The sequence below is a fragment of the Physella acuta genome, unplaced genomic scaffold (assembly GCF_028476545.2).
Source record: "Physella acuta isolate Inbredline_101_S28 unplaced genomic scaffold, ASM2847654v3 ptg000875l, whole genome shotgun sequence".
Taxonomy (NCBI): Eukaryota; Metazoa; Mollusca; class Gastropoda; family Physidae; genus Physella; species Physella acuta.
Genome location: NW_026732392.1, coordinates 670928 through 692043, shown reverse-complemented (window position 1 = coordinate 692043; position 21116 = coordinate 670928). Strand labels below are relative to the sequence as shown.

At 33.3% G+C, this 21116-nt stretch overlaps 1 protein-coding gene across 3 annotated transcripts; it reads right to left on the bottom strand.

Moving 5' to 3' along the window:
• Window positions 1–1277: 1277 nt before the first annotated feature.
• LOC131952521 (uncharacterized) lies at window positions 1278–18907 on the bottom strand. Of its 3 annotated transcripts, XM_059315225.1 has the most exons (3): window positions 18805–18844; window positions 5481–5755; window positions 1278–3801 (listed from the first exon to the last, which is right to left on the bottom strand). In XM_059315225.1, exon 3 carries the CDS (start codon window positions 3354–3356, stop codon window positions 2115–2117), a length of 1242 nt encoding a protein of 413 aa, XP_059171208.1. In that variant the 5' UTR covers window positions 3357–3801; window positions 5481–5755; window positions 18805–18844; the 3' UTR covers window positions 1278–2114. The 3 variants fall into 3 exon arrangements, with proteins under 3 accessions (XP_059171208.1, XP_059171209.1, XP_059171207.1); XM_059315226.1 differs by lacking the exon at window positions 5481–5755 and having other exon boundaries at window positions 18805–18866; XM_059315224.1 differs by lacking the exons at window positions 1278–3801; window positions 5481–5755 and adding an exon at window positions 13815–16895 and having other exon boundaries at window positions 18805–18907.
• Between the last annotated feature and the right edge of the window lie 2209 nt (window positions 18908–21116).

Below are 21116 nucleotides of genomic sequence, written 5' to 3'. Positions count from 1 at the left end.
AACGTGAATAAACTTTGGTACTGCAAATGTTATGTTTCAATCATTTTTACTTTTCGACCACGGAGAGGTGGTTAAAGTTATGTAAATCATGCAAAAAGTTGAAATCAATATTTTCTAAACCAGTTTTGCAATTTAGTCTGATGTATATGTGTGTGTATGCTTTTGAGTGGGTTTATGTGTGAATAAATGAACACATTAACTTAAGTACCGTTTCAGTTCTATCAACAAAATTGATATTATTTTATTAGATCCTATGCGTTTGCTTCTATCAACCTAAACGGAAGTGCTATTTTATGCAATTTCCGGTTTCTTCAGCATTTGATAATTTCTTTTCTTATTCGCATAAAGCAGCACATTTTAAACACTTTACTCCTCTAAGTGTTTACTCGGGAAAAAAATTATTCATTTTGTTACAAATTTACATTCTATTTCTATACCTATATTTTACTGAAAGTGCCATCCCAACCCTAACTGTTATACAAGAATACACGCGAAATTTTTCGGACAGCTCACAACGATTTGAATGTAGTTGGATTGTTCCCACACGTAGGAAGCCTGCATCACGCAAAAGACTGGCCCTAACCTGGAATCCACTGGACAATGAAAAAAAAGGTGACAAAGAAAGACCCGGAGACGACACTAAGAAGACAGGATACACCTGGGGACAATTGGAGAAACCAGCCCAGGACAGAGATGCCTGGAAAATTCTTGTCGGTGGTCTAAATACCCAGGTGAGTTAATGTTTAACTTAACCTCTCCTAACCATAATTATTTAGGACTGTCATTAAAACTTTCTTTTTTAGTTTTGTTTAAAAATTCAATGGTTGCACATACAACGCTAACGTGTTTTTATGTTTTATGGGTCATATTACTTAAATAGACAATTAACTAATTGTGTACTCTTCAATGAGTTTAATTTTAGGTGAAGTACATCAGATTTCAGGAGTTTATGTAAGCTCGGCATGTGCAGGGGTTGTTTGGTGATCACTTTGTCAAAATTATTTTCTTTCACCGACTCGTCTCACTCGGCGATCCGAGCCGACTCCAAAAAAAAATGGAAGATCAAAAGTAAAAAGTTAAGTTTTGTCCCGTTTCTTAACTTTCAAATCCATTGTTGTATGACATTCAGAATATGAGCCTATTTTTCAGTAAACATGTAGTTACAGATGGTCAAAGAAAAAAGAAGAAAAACCATTAATGTTAGAGTTAACTTTATTTCCAAATGTTGGGATATTTTACGACAAAGAATTCATTGTTGTTGGGTTTTTTTTAAAAGTTTGTAAAATTGGTTTATATTATCATTTAAATGTAATTCCATTCAAAACACATTTTAGCATATTCTATTTTAATATAGTGATATTTAATATATGGTTGCAATTAAAACCTTAATTTTTAAAAAAAATTACAACATTAGACGCATTCATATTTAATCGTAACCAATTATTCTTATTTATTTAGGTAAATGTTCTCCACAATTTTACTTGTTAAAAACTACTCTCAAATTTTCTTTAGATCAAAATCTGAAAACCTTCAGTGCCCTTATTTTCCCTAAACCATGAAACAATTTAACGTAAGAAAATTTATTCTAGAAAATTTTACCAACTTCTACAATTTTTAAAAACACGAACATTAGCTGCTACTATAAACGAGGGAATATCATAAATACGTTGAATTAATTTTAATGAGTCTGCGTCTTTTAAAATATTAAGAACATTTTATTTTTATTGACTAGCTACGAATAAAAACATGTATAAAATGCATTCATAAAAATAATTACATAGTACAGTATAAAAATATCAGGAAAGGCTGGCATGTCAGTCTGCTGGACGAGGTGGCTACTTATTGTTGTGGTTTTTTTCCTGTTTTGGCTACTTCCCTACCACTGGAGAGCATTGGTAAGTAAAATTCAAGTCGATTCAGCTGGATGATGGCTGTTTGCGTCGTTTCGATACTCATTCGTACAGTTTGTTAACTCAAAAAAACGCTATTATCTATTTTGTGTGATAATTGTAAAATATTTATTTATACATATAAATTTCACAATTACTTTTTATAAATTAGTATCTATAATTTTGAATTAGCCCGTGGTTGTGCTGTAGTCATTGGATGATTTGTCATTGATATTTTGCATAAAAACGTTCAAAACTGGTGTCAATATCCGAAAAAACAAAGGACATAAATGATTCGTCAGATACATCAGGGTAATTCGCTTGAAGCTGGTTAGTTGGTGATGTTAACAAAACATCTGAACAATTTAAGGAGTTTGATGAAAATGTATGACTAATGCTTGTCAAAGATGTAGTACTTTCTTGTAATAAAGTATTACAGATGTTTTCACTTTGAATAGGTTTGCAGTGTGCACTATCTCTTTGTGGAGTTTCTTCTAGATCGACATTAGAGTCTGCAGAGGTGTGATTATTTGAAAGATCAGTAGTATTTAAATGTGTGTTAAAAGATGCGAAACTAGAAGTGGCTAAAATGTGATTCTGATTTTGGTCTGTCGATGTCATTTGTTCCGCGAGATAACTTGTAGAATGATTGAAAAGATCTGAAGAACTGTTTTCGCTTGTGTCACAACTTGATGTGCTCATGTATTCTTGCTGACTTTCTAATCTACATTTTTTATCTACAAAATGTTCGGAGCACAATGACTTCCGTTTACTAGTCAAATTGCAAGTACTGGAACTGATATGTGGAGAAGTGTTAAGAGTTCCGGGGTCTGGTTCCATTGTTTCTTCAATCAAGTTCAAATGTGCTGTAGTGTTTTGAACAACGTCTTCACCGAGATCGTTCTCACCACTTGTTGAAACCTTAAGAAGTCTCAGATAGTTGTTTATGATTTGAATTATACTGGCTTTGTTGCGGTTGATTGTTCTTGAAATATGAGGAATTTTTAATGAGCTTTCGTTACGTAAATCAAACACTTCTTCCATATCACTATTTATACTATGTGTATTACTTGTTATGGAGACAACTTTTGTGAGCAGCAAAAGCTCTTTGATTCTACCACTTTCCCAGAGTTCCGCCTCTTCTTCAAGATCTTTGGGAAACTTGTTCTCTGCTCGCAGCATCTTGGATAAAATTGTATATTTTATTATCAAGTCGCCTTTCCTGTCTTTGGGGTTAGTTGTTGGGTTTTTCCAAGCAAGTCTCGCATCATAGCTATTTGTAATTGCTTTCACCTCACTGTCCCACCACACTGGTTTATATTTGATATTCCAAATTTGTTCTTGCCCTTTCTCCTTGCCTGCCACAACTCTGGATAACTCACGAACAGCGAAGTCTAGCCAGTCCTTTTCACTGTTAGCAGCCTTCCTAGTAGATCGTTCTGTATTCATTATTGCAGTCAGAGTCATACAGTTGTTTAACTTGGTGACTGAGTCTGTTGTTGACTCAGACGTTTCTGACTGCCTGTTGTCCAGACGACCACTAAAATTAGCGTCGTCAACGACTTTTTTCTGTGTGTCTTGAATATTATGGTCCAAAATATGACCAAATTGTTTATCTTCTACTGCTTTGTAGATTAACGAATATTGTTTGTATTATCGCTTTTATTGATATCTTTTTTGCGCCTCCGGGGCGGCCGAAAGACGAAAATCGCCATGACGCCCGTCCCAGGTGACGGGCGTATCACAGCAATTTTCTCGTCCACCCCAGGGGGCGCTGGACAACTGGTGGATCTGGTGGCCGCCAGGACGTCACCAGTTCTCCAGCCCACCCTGCGTCACGAGCCTGTCACCGCTCCATTGAACCGCGACCACCCTCCACACCTGCAGGCTTGACGGCGAAACTGGACATTTTCTGTTGGGGAAAAAAAGCGTGTTTGTTTAATTTTAGTAGTTCAATTAACCCAAGCCCTCTTTGAATAATCTTTTGCTTTAAAAAAAACTGCTTGGCACGCTTGTATTATATATATATATATATATATATATATATATGTATATATATATATATATATATATATATATATATATATTATATATATATATATATATATATATATATATATATATATATATATATATATATATATATATATATATATATATATATATATATATATACTAGAGTAGCCGCGGGAATGGAAGAAAGTCTGTCGAAATATACAAGAAAAGTTTCATCAATGCGTTACCAATCCTATATTCTTAGACGCCTGAAATTGTTTTCAAAAACCGAGCTATTTAAATGTAAACAATGCCTGCGCTTGAATCATAAATATTGGGACACAAGTTTGCCTACATTACCGCCGAGGGCCGACCGTGCGAAATTGAATTCCCCCCCCCCCCCCCCACTCTGAAACCTTCTCGGGAGTATTCTTCAACTCGCTAAACTTTTATGGCAATCGGCTGAACGGTATCAAACCGCAATCGTCTTTTGTTTGTATGTACCGTATATAGAAAAAATCACAATCTCCCGGGGCACCGCTCTTTGCGAAATTAAAAAGATATGTTTACAGAAACCTCACCCAATGTTTGATTATGGCGATCGGATGAACGGTGTATAACCGCAATCGACTTTTATTTTTATATACCGTATATAGAAAAAAACAAATGGCGCCACGTCGGGGCGCCACCCCTGCGATTTGAATTTTTTTTTCGCAACAGCTTCCCAAAGTTCCATGGCGACCGGATGAAAGGTGTAGTAATGCATAAAAGGCAAACAGACAGACAGACAGACATTGATATATATATATATATATATATATATATATATATATATATATATATATATATATATATATATATATATATATATTTATATATACATATATACATACATATATACATATATATATATATATATATATATATATATATATATATATATATATATATGATAAAGTAAATAATAATTAGTTGTAGTATTTTACGTTTCGTGACCTAAAAATCTATTAATATAAATTCTAAGCAACGATTATCAGCAGATAGAAAAAAAATTAAAGACGTATTGCTCAGACTCACGCTGCATAAGTCAGGTTCTCTTAAAACAGACATAGCCAGCTCGAGCAATATTTTTTTAAACTAGACAGCAGGATGTGGAACTTTATATTTCTAACACACATGTTGCCTAGTTAACTCTCTAATCGTATGTGTTAACCTAAGCTCAATTTATATGACGTTTTGGTTAGGAAGTTGGTTGTTTTAGACGATCTAGTGTCTCTAGCCTGGGTAGCTAACTCGTGGGTTTCAGACTTACGAACTCAACCTACGTGTTCACCACAATATCAATATGTATCGTTTCATCATCTTTTCCCTTTCGTGCCTTAAACACATGGGGAAGATGAAGTAGAGTTCAACTGTTTCAGGGACCTCAGCATATGTATGGTTTGTTCAAACCCTTGCTTCGTCGCTTAACATGTATATGACTATGCTTTATACACTTTTTTAAATATACTAATTTATAAACAATTTTATTAAGCAAACAAAACAGGCTTCTTAAAGCGACTAAACATAACATTAAACTTAACAAAACCAACATACCTGTGTGTTAAAATGGTTACGAAAATCTGCACGAATGTTGACGATTTGCAAAAGATAATGTGAATAGTATAGCAAGGTAAAGTAAGTAAAGTTTCCCTTTCAAACCTGACGGTCTATGGGGCAAGTGAAGTAGAGCTCACTTGTTTCTGTGACCTCTGCATATGAAGAGATGGTGAGCATAGCAAGGTAACCAGCTTATATACACGGCATCAGGGGGTTAACCTGAAACATTGATTAGTTTGTCTACGTTGCCTTGACGATGACGGTCAGGGAATCTAAAAGAGGCAGAGATGGACTCTACATTGGGTATATTGGGTATGAGTAGTTGACACAAAGTTTCAGTTTAGACACACAAAAACGTAAGCTTCTATAACTCGAAAAGTAAAGAAAGCTGATTAGGTGATATTGTTTTAACAAGATACGAAAAAATAAATTATTATTAGCTAACATATTGCTAATAAATATTATTTTTACAAGGGTATTAATTAAATGCAGATAGTAAAATAATCTAAGAACATTACTATTAAATAAATAGTTTTACTTCTAGCTTCTAGCTTCTAATATTGAAATGTTGAGTTAATACTATCGAACGTTGTTTCATGTATTGTAATTTAGAGCAGTTTTGTTTTTAGAATTATATGTCTGTGACTCCCACATTTAAAAAACGACGAACCTTCGCCTACTGCACGTTATGATTTAAAAATAGAAACGGGTTTTCTCAAAGTGAACCTGATACAAAGAATGTGAGAAAAACATGCTGTCGTTCACAGGTCGATATTGATTTTAAGCTGTCTATAGTGTAGCTGTTTACGGTGCTGCTGTTTGGAGTGACCTGACCTTAACAGAGAAGCGTGAATCACATACCATGTCATTTTATTAAGGGAATTTAAAACAAAATATATCAACACCCCCCCCCCCACACACACACACCCTTATACACACACACACACACAAATAATAATTTCCATTTTTTTAACAGTCTTTTTTAAAGCACCCACAAAGTAAGGTCAACATTGAATACATTGATCAGATTTTATTACTATTTCAAAAAATCTTTTGAAAAACGCGAAATAAAAGCTATAATTCACTTATAACATTTATTTATTTTTTAATGCAAGCGTTCCGGCGGCACATGTTCTGATCCTCCCCATACCTCCCTCTCGTCACTTAGTTCCGACCCTTTCCCCTTAGAAGTGTAATATTGTTTATTGATAAAGGTTTTTTTAGACATTTTTTTATTGGGGGAAGGGGGCATCCCCACAAAACATGTCCTCTGCACCCCCCTCCCCTAACAAAATAAGAAAAATGTATTTTTTATATATATATATATATATATATATATATATATATATATATATATATATATATATATATATATATATATATATATATATATAAATATTTGGAAAAAAACACACAGAAGGGTTAACCGTATCGTTACATCGATTAAATGACGTCATCAATCTTATCGACTTATCGGCAGGGTTAGGAGGAGTGAATGTTGAACAATTGTACCTGGCCGACAAGGTTACTGTCTGCAAGTTTGACCCTTGACTCGTGGCTGGCTGCTGGTCCGGATATAAACATGTCATATTTAGAGACGGAGCTTTTTGTGGGTGGAAATTCGACGATTATACATTTTAATGTGTGTACATATTTACAATTCACTCCATTTAAGGCAGGAAAAAAGTAAAATATCCTCTCGAACCTGAGGGTCTATTGGGGCAGTTAAAGTAGAGTTCACCTGTTTCAATGTCCTCGGCTTATGAACAGTGTTTCCTCTAGACTACCCCCCCCCCTGGGGGGCACTTGATATTTTCGGGGGGGGGGAATTAATTTTTCCGGGGCGGGGGGGGGGGGGGGGGGCGGACACTGGTTAAAGTATATATTTTCTATTTCATTTCGTTGGGGGGGGGCGGTAGACTTTCGGTGAGAGGGAGGGCGGCTGGAAGAAACACTGAATATGAAGGGCTAGTGTGGACAGTACTATGCCCAGCCGCTTTTATTTCCCTAACGTTGAGTAAGGTCCCCATCTGAGTTGGTTGGACTCAGACTCATTCTTACGTCATGGACCCCGGGATACGAAATCCAGACGTTCGGGTAAGCAGCCGTATGCTCTAGCAGCCCCATGTGTGGTTTTTTGACTGGATTTTTCTATGGTAACACATCTTTAAATGCCCTTTGTCCGAAAGCAAAAATTGTTCACAAAATTTAAAAGGAAAAATTCATATATTCACAATAATAAAGTAATGAAATCATTTATAAATGTTCATGTATTTGTTGTTTTTCCATGTGGCTTATCAACTAAGTTTCAACCGCTAAATCGATCTCAGAAAGCACTAAATACTAGAAACCTATATTCATTTACTTAATTTAGTCTTTCTATTGCTTTGAAACATATTTGAATTTTCACACATGAACTTGATGTATGTCAAGTATGTTTGACAGACAATAATTAGGACCTCAATCCTCTTATCTGAAACATCTCTTTTGTTGTACACTTCTCGGTGAGTATCAGTCAGTGCCGGCGCCAGGTCATTTAGCGCCAAAGGCAAAACTTAGTAAAACGCCCCCCCCCCCCCCACAGTTTATTTTTTTTACCCCAATATCATATACATATATATATATATATATATATATATATATATATATATATATATATATATATATATATATATATATATATATATATATATATACATATGTGTGTGTATTAGAATATTAATTCTCTTTAGGGTCTTGTGGTGCCAACAATTAATTTTATTTAAAAATCTAAAAATCTCCCTGGCCAACGAGATTTCTAATTCAAAGTGAGAGAAAATTAGACTTAGTCCTATTTAAAAATCAAAATTACACCGGCGCCGATCCAAAGGGGGCGCCAAGCGCGGCAAATAATAAAAAAAAGAGCTCATTACTGAATTATATACAATCGAAATAAAGAATGTTGACTGCAAGTTGGCATTATTTAAATGTTTTCTACATCAATTGCTTGACACCAATATAAAATGCAAAGTGACTGGTAAAAAGCACCCCGACATTGCCTATTGAGGGAGTTGGGGGGGGGGGCGCATTTTCATCAACGCGAATAACTATATAAAGGCCTAATTTGAAAATGGGGCGCAGAATTGATATTTCGTCTCGGGCATCGAAATAGATTGCCACGCCTTTGTATATTAGCCTAAAGTTTAAAGTTTGTATAAGGTTATCAAAGTTATTTATTATTAGGTACTTTTTACTATTGAAGATTAGACATTTTGGCGCCCCTTATGGATAGTGCCCTAGGCGACCACCTAGTTCGCCTTATAGGTAGCCCCGGCCCTGGTATCAGTGTATGATGACCATCACTCACTCTCCCACTACAATTATTCAACATGTCTTAGGTCATGTGACTGATCCACATCTGACATGTCTGAAAACCATAGAATTTCCGCTTAACAAAATTTCTCTTTCCTCTTCCGTGAATGTTTCAGAAATCATCTTCTCAAATTTTTTGTCTTCTGTTCTTCCATCTATTGACAAATGTGTAGGTGTAGACAAATTGTATTTGTTAGCATCATTGTTGAATATGTCTGTGTTTTCTTCAATATTCATATTTAATTCCTCTCTGGGTATATCTTTCTTCGCTACGTTAATAAGTGGATTTTGACATGATTTAGAACCTACGTCGATATGAAATGCTGAAGAACAAGATGGTTCTACTCTTAATTGCGATTCGCACAATTGTTTACAATTGGATACATTAACGCTATCGTTTGGTGATTTTCTTTTTCGCAACATTTCTTTATCTTGCCTTTGACCGAAATTATTTACCACGGCTTTCTGAGTTTCCGGGATTATGACGTCAACTAAATTTTCTTGTTGAAATCTACTTACGTATGGATATTCATTTCCTTCCATTATGTTATCAGCGGATTTAGTAGCTTGTAAACATGTTTCATTACAATTAATAGATGAGTAAACAACAGACATCCCGATTGGTCTGAAATATCAGTTGAATGATTACTCTTAGAGGATTTCTGAATAATGTTATTTACTTCGTGACTGTAAGATGGATTGAATTCTGTTTGTAGATACAAACCTTGAGTTCGTTGGAATGGAGTGTGACGTTGCTTTTTAAAACGGGCACACCTTGCAGATGTTTTTTTGTTTTCTCAGTTCAACGGATGAGCCTGCCTGTGTGGATTTGTGTACACAGACATTATGACTAGCAGTTGATTCCAGTGCTCTACGCGATGTTTGTATTGTATCAGCCTCCTATTCAATATTTGGTGTAAGTTGATCTAGCTTTGAAGGAACCTTGATGAATTTCAGAAGGTTTTTTACTTGAAGTATTATTTGGTTGCATTATATTAGTGTTAACAAATCCGTATTTGTCGACATGAATTGATTAGCGCTAGTCATTTTTTTCAAACTTTCTAACAAATTTTTCTCTGATACCAACTGAAACAGTTCGTCAACTTTCCCATCATCCCAAAGTCCCGACTCATCACCAAACTCTGTTGGGAATATTTTTTCTTCACGAAGTTTACGGGCCAAAGCTTCGTATTTTTTCTTTAAGTCCTCGATTGTGTCTTTAGATTTCCCTGTAGGATTTCTCCACTAGAGCCCCACCTCTCTATCCCACCATTTTGGTTTGCAATTTTCGCTCCAAACACCATCCTGACCTTCACCTTTCTTAGCGCAAACTCTAGATAGAATACGGACGATAGAAATCAGCCATTCTTTACTAGTCTTTACAGGTTTACTTACAGAGGCCAAAGTGTCACATGACCTGTCAGACAGGTCAAAGTTCAAGTCTCTGCAACTCATATTTGCCGCTGAGATCTGTCATTTACTAACAAAATTTATAAGCTATTTTTGCTTCTTTAATGCTGTGTTAATCCCGGAATAGCTGTGTCAAAATGTATTACACGTGCAACAACATTTTAACCTGACTATCTATTTATTCTAAATGTTAGCCCACTTTTTTCTTCATTAAACAATTGGGGACGACAGATACAGTTACATTATTTAAATCATCTAACGTCATTTAACGTCATGTACTTCATAAAAGCCATCTTTTGTATTCTTTCCTGTCATATATTTCTGGATATTTGTTTGATAATTGTGGATATCTCTTGTGTTTTTGGTCACCAAACTTGAGAATTCAAACTTGCGTAAACCTGTAAAACAGTGAATAAAGCCTTCTTATTAAAAAGGAAACACAATGTTAATATCCTGACAAATTAAAGACTTTTGTAATTATAATCTCTTAGAATTATCAAAAAAATCTCTGCCCCATTTTAAAGTCTAACTAAAGAATTTTCAATTTTCTGTTCGCGTTTTTTTTAATAAATAAATCTAGAGTCCCCCCAATCTCGCAGTGAAACCAAACTGCACTGCATTTTTAAAAAAATGTAAAACCATAGCCCTCTTTCAATAAACCAGCCTTACAATAAAAGTGATCATCTTTTCTCAACAGACAAGGTATATCCTTTAAAAATAAACAAATATGTTTACCTTTTTTTCTTTGCAGTGAATTGCTTGATACATATACCGAAAGAAATTATTAATGTATAACGTCTCAATCATAACGTCTGGCAGAGATGTTTATATTTTTACAAACGCAGCATCCATCATCTATACTAAACCAGACTAAGATCAAAGAAACACGTAATAATGTATAACCTTCAATAATTAACAAGCTATAGGGTCAGCCATAAGGAATAAACAGACGAAAGAAACATAAGCCATAATTAATCAACTATACTAAAAATAAACTAACCTGATAAAAAAAAGAAAACAATAAAATATGTGGCCAAAAAATAACACTAGTTAATAAGAAGTATTAAAGTTAACAACCTAAACAAAACGAAATCACGTTCCTTGGGCAAAACGAACGAGGGCGGCTGAGACCGAAATTCTCGGTTCAAAACAGCTAAGTCTGCGCGCGCACGGATAGTCGGTTTGGCGGCGAGAGTTTTCGAACTAGCAAACCGTCTAACTTTCAAAACCTGCCATAAATATAATTTTTAAAGTATTTAAAACATCATTTTTAAACGCTACAGCATAATCGATAGAGAGTTTTTTCGCACATAACTTTAACATTTTTTTGATGAGAGCAATCTAGAACTAAATAATCTGTTTTGTGTTTCTCCTGTAAAATTTACATTTTTAATGATAGTTGACTGAGGCTATCGATATGTAACTAGAATTGTAGCCTCATATATGAAACTTTTTTCCGATTCTATAAGCATTGAAATTTTTAAAAATAAAATCTCAAATTATTTAATATTAAATATTTTCTAACTCTTATTTCAATGTTTATAAAATGTATTTCGGAACACAAAATGGACTAAAACAAGTTTTTGACTCGTGTTAAATAATAATCATATCCTAACGACATTAGTATCTTGATGAGCTATTTTTGAGACCATGAACAGACCACCTACACGCAAACCGTTGTATGAAGAAGACAATAATAAAAACTGTGTCCAACCAAGAACAAACTTCACGGCAGCAGATGTTTGATTTTGGAGTTGTCCCTCCTACATGAGTGGCTGTCCCCAACTATCGAGCCTTATCTGCTCTGGACTATTCGGTTCAGTAATCATAAGCTTAACAGACGCGACCAGGTTGACCTCCATGCATTTATGCTGCTAAACACATTAAGAAGAGGATAAGTGGTCAGCCCAATGACCAGTCGCCATAACTTTTCCCAGCTTGAGGCAAATAATAACAAGAGAAGGTTGGAAGTGGGGCATGCACCAAACTAGAGCCGAAGAACAGAACTGGATTATTTCGTGGAGTAATCACATTCTCAAATACTCAATAAGGCCGTGCTATAGCTACTTCAGAGTAAATGTTAAAGTTACTATGCAGTAAATATCGTTTATTTTGTTTGAGCAAAAATATTTACTTTCCTTTGATAAAAATATGTCACGTATAAGTATTATGTGAATTTGCAACATACAAGCAAAATACAGGTTTTTAATTATTATTTAATTTTTGCCAATTCTCTTTTTATGTAAACTTTACGGGAACAGCAATTTCCACTGAGACACTGAGTTATTTATAGAAAAAAAACACAGAATCAATTTTTTTAAACCCAATTTTATTCAAAGATAAAAACAAGCGAAACTAGCTGAAAAAATTAAATGTGACTTTTACAATATCTCTAAAAGAAACAGCAAGTATAAATAGTGTTTAAAGCATCAATTATATTTATAGAAAGCATTGAGAATAAAAAATTACATATTTGATCAATTGATAACAAAATATTAAAATCTTTTAAACTTATATTTAAACAATAAAGTTTGTTGTATTTTCTTCAAAATACACAAAGCATATTATTAAAGAAAGTAAGTAGATATATTTTTGATTTATTCTACATTAATATAAAGCTACAACATTCGTTGTTTCAATTAAAAACAAAAATACCTAAATACTAAATATTTTTATCAAAAGGCAGCTTTAAATTGTATATTGGATATAGCAGTTGAGAGTTCAAATAAATAACATTTTAGCCACATTTTAACTATATATATATATATATATATATATATATATATATATATATATATATATATATATAAAATCAAATTTTAAACTTACTTTATATATATATATATATAATCAAATTTAAAACTTACTTCGAAACCGCAATAATACAAACCCTGGCTTCTTGTGTGTTAAGACGTTAATACGTTCCTTTGTGTCAGTAAGTTTTAGTCAGTACCCGGTTAAAGTGACTGTGACAACGTTTTTATTCGGCCATACAAATTTGTTTTATACTGTGAGCTCTGGAGACTTGTCTATATGTACCAGTGGCGTAGCGAGGTCGGGTGTCACCCGGTGCGGCACTTAATGGTGTCACCCCCCCCCAGAGGCGTAGCGACCCTTCCCGGGGACAAACTTTCAAATTTTTTATTTGCACCCCCCCAAACTTTCGATTTACACCCCCCCCCCCCCCTCAAGTTTTCGATTTGCACCCCCCCCCCCCTTTAAACTTTCGATTTGCACCCCCCCCCCTCAAACTCTTTCGATTTGCACCCCCCCCCCCCTTCAAGTTTTTCTCTATAGATTTTGCTATTTTTTGCCTTGGTGTCACCCCCCTAAATGGTGTCACCCGGTGCGGTCCGCCCCCCCGCCCCCCCCTCGCTACGCCCCTGATATGTACCACTTGTATATAGGGACTACAGTTAGCGTTATATTAGCAGTGTATAATATGCAACAAATACATTCATGTTTTATCTGAAAGTAAATAAATATTGTAAATATATGTATTTTTTATAGAAGAGTTATAACATAAATATATATTTATATATTCATTTGCTAAACTAATAGGCAGTGTTTCTATTGTATTACAGCAATATTTGGATGTTCATTATTCAAATGAAATATCCACATTTAGAATGTTTATTTGACCATAAGTAAAACCTCAGTTCTCTTAACTTTAACATGCTTTAACTCTTCTCCGTCAATATCATTATATTATAATCTTCCCACGCGCTCAAACTACGCATCATCAAAATATCTCAGATCATGTGACGGCTCCACGTCTGGCAGTTTTAAAAATAGATCAGCCACATCTTGAGAATTTCCAGCAAACAAACTATCTTGTTCCTCGCTCGTTCTGAATGTTTCAGAAATCTTCTCTAATAAAGGGTCTTCTGTACATTCATCTGTTGACAATTGTGTGGGTGTCAACAAATGGTCTTCGATAAATTTACTTTTAAATATTTTTTTGCTTTCTTCAATAATTATATTTAACTCCTCTCTCTCTTCATTTTGCTTAGCTAAATTAAAAAACGAAGTTTGGTCAAATTTAGAACTTCCATCTACATTAAGTTTCGAAGAATGAGACGTTTCGTCTCTTAATGAAGACTCACACAATTTTTTACAATGTATTACGTTAACACTATTACTGGAAGCTTTTCTCTTTCGTATCATTTCTTCTTCATTCCTTTCAGCGAAATTATTTTCTACGTCATTGTAAAGTTCTGTTATTTTAACATTAACCAAATCTTCATGCCGAAAGCTACCTATGTCGGGATATCCATTTCCTCTCTTTCTCTTAACAGAAGACTCAATAGCTAATAAACTTTTTTTACTACTATTTTTGGATGGGCAAACATCAAGAACATTTTCACACACTACAGATCCCTGTTTGCCTGAAATATAAGCTGACTGATAACTCTTTGAAGATTTCTGAAAAATGTTATTTGCTTGGTGACTAGAAGATGGAGTGAATTCTGCTTGCTGATCTAAACTTTGAATTGAATCGACTGAAGTGTGACCCATCTTTTTACTACCATAATTTTTTGTCTTTTTGAGTGAGTAACTTTTCTTTGTGGATTTAACGTTATCCGCCTCTGTATCAATTCCTGATGTAAGTTGATTTATATTTGACTGGACTTTGAAACATCTTTGAAGATTAGTAATTTCAATTAAAATTTTGTTACGAATAGTTGGGTTAATTTGATCTAGTCCGTACTTATCGATGTAACTAGTACACGCGCAGGTACTGTTTTTCAAACTTTCGTACAAATTTTTCTCCGATACCAACTGAAACAGTTCGTCAACTTTCCCAACATCCCAAAGTCTCGCCTCGTCATCAAACTCTGATGGAAATCTTCTTTCTTCACGAAGTTTACGGGCCAAAGCTTCGTATTTTTTCTTTAAGTCATCGACTGTGTCTTTAGATTTTCCTGTAGGATTTCTCCATTGGAGTCCCACCTCTCTATCCCACCATTCTGGTTTACAATTTTCGCTCCAAACACCATCCTGACCTTTACCTTTCTCAATATAAACTCTAGACAGAATACGGACGATAGAAATCAGCCATTCTTTACTCGTCTTTACAGGTTTATTTACAGAGGTCAAAGTGTCAAAAGACCTGTCAGACAGGTCAAAGTTCAAGTTTCTGCAGCTCATGTCAGCTGCTGACAATTGTCTTTCACAATTAAAAATATCTACATTGTCATTTATGTGATATATACAAGAAAGCAATAAAAGTTGAATTGACTATGTTCTAATCGCAACTTGTGTTAGACGCTTTCAACGATTTATCTCTATAGTCTGCTCCCCTCAAATAAACATGAGGAAGACAGAGAAACGCACACATAGAGCTTCTTGACTGTTTGGTTATTCTGAATGTGGGTTTGATTAATGATATATTTGCTTCCTCACAGGATTGGAAATGCGCAGAGCTTTCATCTAATATTGTTAGAACGGTTATACTATTTGAAAACAATTCGTTCTCCAAAATTATGTTTATTAATATAATATAATATAACACATTACCGAAATTAAATTTGCTTTTTTGAAACACATTTTGTAATATCTGAAGAGCTGATTCGACAAATTCTATATTTTTTTTGTCAACATCATATGTCCTGTTGGATTCTTCTTTGAGAATATTTTGTATCGAAGCTTTATTAAAGTGTCTATGAAATGAGTAATCAAAGATCTCATACATAATGCCATCATTAAACTTCACCGTTAAATTATTCTGAATGACGTCGGCCATTTTGTTCATCAAAACCACAGTGATAGAGGCTGTGTCGATATTAATGTCAGGCAACGTTGCCGATTGGCGACTTTCTTTTGAGTCTTTGGTCGCATTGTATTTCTTGTCAACAATTTGTTTAATCAATTTGGTTATCTCATGTTTCTCTTCACCAAACATGAGATTAATTTTTCTTTCTAATATCTGCAGATTCTTGTCGTCTAAAATGTGACTAGTCAAACTACCACTTTCTAATTCTTTAATAATGTAACACGTGACCTTTGTAGCCAAACCTTCAGTATTATCATCTAAGTCGGAATCGTCGTGTGATCTATCCATCCATTTTTCACCAGTTGATATTTTGTATTTGTCACGGAATAGTTGTATCAAAGCTAATTTTAGATCTGCATATAGTGGGTAATCCACCACCTTACACGTAAAACCATCTTTAAATCTGACTTTTATATCATTCTGAATGTAGCTCGCCATTTTGTGCATCAAACACTTCGTGGCAGACGTAACATTTAATGTCTTTTTGATGGCCTTCTTGTGTCTTTATTAGTCTTGTCAACAAATTCTTTCATTAATAAAAATATATATTCTTTCTGGTCACCAAACACTTGAGAAGCCAAACTTTCATCAACTTATTCAAACTGTATCTGACTTTCTAATTCTTTAATTACGAAACTAGTGACTTTTGTAGCCATATCCTCAGCACCCTCTAGTAAGTCCAAATTGAAGTGAGACAGTATACGTAATGTTTAATTTAGAATGTTGTATTTGTCAGGGAATGTTTGTATCAAAACTTGTTTTATGCGTTCACGCATACAACCATATTAAGGCTTGTATAAAGAATGTCTTTGATACGAGATCATTTTGCTCATCAAAGAGAATCTCACTTGCTTCTTGTCACCAAACATGAAAATCTGAGAATATAATTAATGTGTGTACTATACTATAAATAAATAGTGTATACTAGTTTGTAAATTTTCTATATGTGTCTATATTTTGTGTACGTGCGTGCATCGATATTTGTAAATGTGTCTATATGTTTGTGTACGGATGTAAGTTTTTAAACATGTGTTTATATTTGTGTGTATATGTCTGTACATGTATGTATGTCTATGTGTGCGCATATGTTTGTTTATGAATAAGCGTTAATGAATGTGTGAATGTGTTTATATATATATAATATATATATATATATATATATATATATATATATATATATATATATATATATATATATATATATATATATATATATATGTATATATATATATATATATATATATAAAGCAAAGTGGTCAGGTGCCCGATAGTGCACTTCCCGGTGCTGCAAGCGCGTTAAATTTGGCACGATGGTGCCTTGGGGAGATACAAGACGAGGGCCGGTGACGGTTTGCCGAAAAGTCCTCGGAGAGGGGGTCAAAACTGACCTCGACTGACCGGCGCCTTATATGGGCTATATTACGAAAAAAAAATTCCGACGACGGCCCCCCCCCCTTGAAATTTTGTGAGGTGGTAGGAGAACGCCTCGGGGTGTCACAAAAAACTCGCCATGTCCGGGAAAAATCGGTAAATGGGTCAAAACTGACCAGTCGTATTTCCCAATATAATCTTTGTATTTTATGGGAAAAACAGAGGGTAATTTCAAAACCGATTTTAGGGCACTTACCCTCTTTACATCTGGCGAATTTTTGGCATGCTCATAGGTAAATGGCTTGGCCGTTTGGCAAACTTGTCGGTTTTACTCAAAGCCCTCGACGAGGGCTAAAAAGTGACCGCGAGTGAAATTCTCTTTATACGATATATATATATATATATATATATATATATATATATATATATATATATATATATATATATATATATGTATATATATATATATATATATATATATATATATATATGTATATATATATATATATATATATATATATATATATATATATATATATATATATATATATATATATATTTATATAAATTGACGAACGATCCCCCTAATATTTTGTTATGTCCTAGACCGACCCTGAAGGTTAACAAAAAACATTATTTCCGTTGGATAAAACCCTTAGAAACGTTTAATTTTTCTATACCTCGTATTTTCCCTATATCAACAATTGTTTGTGAAAAAGTAATGTAAGACTAAGTCATTTGGTCTATGAACAGGGGAAGTAACTTTTTAATGTAATAACTTTTAAATAGTTTATATACTATTTATAAGAAAAAACAAAAATCATATAATATAGCATTCATTTAAACAGATATTTTATTTCGTAGAAATTGTAAAAATTCATTGCAAAAGTAATTTATTATAATATTTGTGTTATACTATTAAGAAAGCCCTTGCAGTTCTTATAACCTTGCGAGTAATAAATGTGCAAAAATTCCATCAATGTTTGAATGATACGAAATTAATCAACTGTATAAATTTAGGCCCTTTGCATTTAATAAACACCCAATCACCTATTAATTAATCATTCAATTTCTCCATTTTTTTAACAAATAAGCGAAGCTAGGCAGTATGCCTAGTATATATATACGTGTATGTATGTGATAATCTGAGTTTATTCCTGCACTTGCATATGTTCATTTGTGCGCTTGTTTTTTTTTTAATGAGTGGACATTTCACACAAGAGCTGTGTATTGTACTAGCTACACAATTTGCGTTTTGATTTTGTTGTGGGTGGGGGGGGGGGGAATTACAGTTCAAATTTTTAAAAATTATTTGAATAAAACAGAAAATTCAAAGAAAATCAAGAAAATCTAAACTATTAAAATATATTTCATTAAAATTCTTGATAAGATAACAATGCCTCAAACACTTACTATCAATATAAATCTGTAGAGCATGAAAAAAACACATTGTAATAGCTCAGTTCTTGCTTTCCATCCAGCGAATTGATGTACCTCACCAGTTGATTCCCTTTTATAGCCCGCTGAACGATAGTTTAATCTATCAAGCCACACTAAAGATTGCAGGTTTACAGCTCGCTTGTCCGTATGAAGGGTGTCTCATCCTAGGAATTTCCGAAGTGATTTGGTTGATGCAAATTTACTACAGCGTAAAAACATTTCTAAAAACATTCTACGCGCATGTTACTTAACAAGTCAACAATTTATACTAAAATTAAAAGCTTGAATATATATTTTTTTAGTTTGTTTGTCTTTCCAGCTACATGAGAGCATTAACACTTTATGTAAAACATGTATTTATGTACAGAAAAAAGTTATATTTTCCCCAAATGTTATGCTCAAATTTATTAAAGGCGATAATTGATTTATTGATATATTCATTTGCAGAAACATTCCTTTAATTATAAAGATTCAGAAAAAATACTTTATTTTCACAAAAATCAAACACTTTCACTTAGACTTAAAATAATGTCACTTGAAACTAATAGGAATTTATCCACATGAAACAAAACTTATACCGATAAACTGGATTTAAGACTAACAATTTCCAGTTTCTCCAGCATTTCATAATTTTATTTCATATTCTCATAAAGCAGCATATTCTAAATCCTTGCCTCCTCTAAATATTTACCCGAAAAAAAACTATATGTTTAGTTACAAAAGTACCTACCATTTCTATAAGTACATCTTACTGGAATCTCCACCTCTACATTTACTGTTATACAAAAAATATTTGAAGTGAGATAGATTGTTCCCACACTCAAAAAGACAGACCCTCACTTAATATCCACTAGACAAAAATAAAGAGGCGACAAATTTAGGACTCTGATTAAAACAATTCTATTTTAGTATTGTTTGAAAAGCCAATGGACGCACATAAGTGTCAATGCTAATGTGTTTTTTTTACTGGCGAAGTGACATTCTTATTATTACTTATATAAATAAATAAATAATTGTGAACTCTAAGTAATTATTACTTGTATGTCAAGTACATCAGAGTTCACGAGTTTCTGTGACCTCGGTACTTGAAGGGGTTGTGTAAAAATTACTTTACATTCTTCGACTCGGAGCAGACTCCAATAAAAAAGGAAGATGAAAAGTTTTTAAAAAGTAAAGTTTTGTCCTGTTTCTCAACTTTTAAATGAATTGATGTTAAAGAAAAACAGCAAAAATGTTAATGTTAATGTTAATTTTATTTCCAAAATTTTGGAATATAATATAACGAAGAATGCGTTGTTCTTTATTTTTGGTGAATGCCAGAACAAAACCACTAAAGTTTGTGAAATTGGTTTTTTATTATATTGAAGTGGATTGGATGGGATTTGATTAACTTTAGTAGAATTGGTGCATAGATGAGCAAAACGTTGAAAGTTAATTTTGAAAAATTTTTCTTTTTACAGACACCATGTTTCAAAGCAATTCGTGCCTAAGAAGAAAACACGATTTTCTAAGTTATTGTCACCTACCAATTGAAGCACTGATAATTGAAGCACGATGGTTCCATCGTTTCTGTAACAAAGTTGGAATGTGCTGTGGTGTGTTAATCTAAGTCTTTACCGAGATCGCTCTCGTCGCTTGTAGAAACGTTAAGAAGTCTCGGATAACAGCTTATGATTTGAATTATACTTGTTTTATTGCGGTTTATTAATTAATTAAATGCAGACTTTATAATAATCTCATTACGTTATTAGTAAATAAGTAGTTTGGATATTTCATGTAATACTGTAAAATAAAGAAATTTTTTTTGTGTTTAGGATTATTTATCTGTGATTCCCATATTTTAAAACGACGAATCTCCGATTAAAGCACGGTATGAATTACGAATAGAATTTTTTTTTTCAAAATGAAACTCCAACAAGAATGATCGATATTGATTATAAGCTGTTTATAGGGAAACTAACTGTTTACGGTGCTGCTGATTGGAGCGGGCATGCACAGCTATGTTTCTATCAGCCATCTCTTCTGGAGTGATATATATATATGTATATGTATATATATATATATATATATATATATATATATATATGGATATTTATATATTTATATATATATTTATAAATATATATATATATATATATATATATATATATATATATATATATATATATATATATATATATATATATATATATATATTTTTCTTTAAATTGCACCACGAAAATTCGAGAGAAATGTCTAACATATTTAAATAAACAACACTTGTTTCACAATTTTAGTAAGGAATT

Bases quoted from the DNA above. Each gene is read 5' to 3' on its own strand.
- LOC131952521 (XM_059315224.1), bottom strand. From the start codon at position 15,395: ATGAGCTGCAGAAACTTGAACTTTGACCTGTCTGACAGGTCTTTTGAC.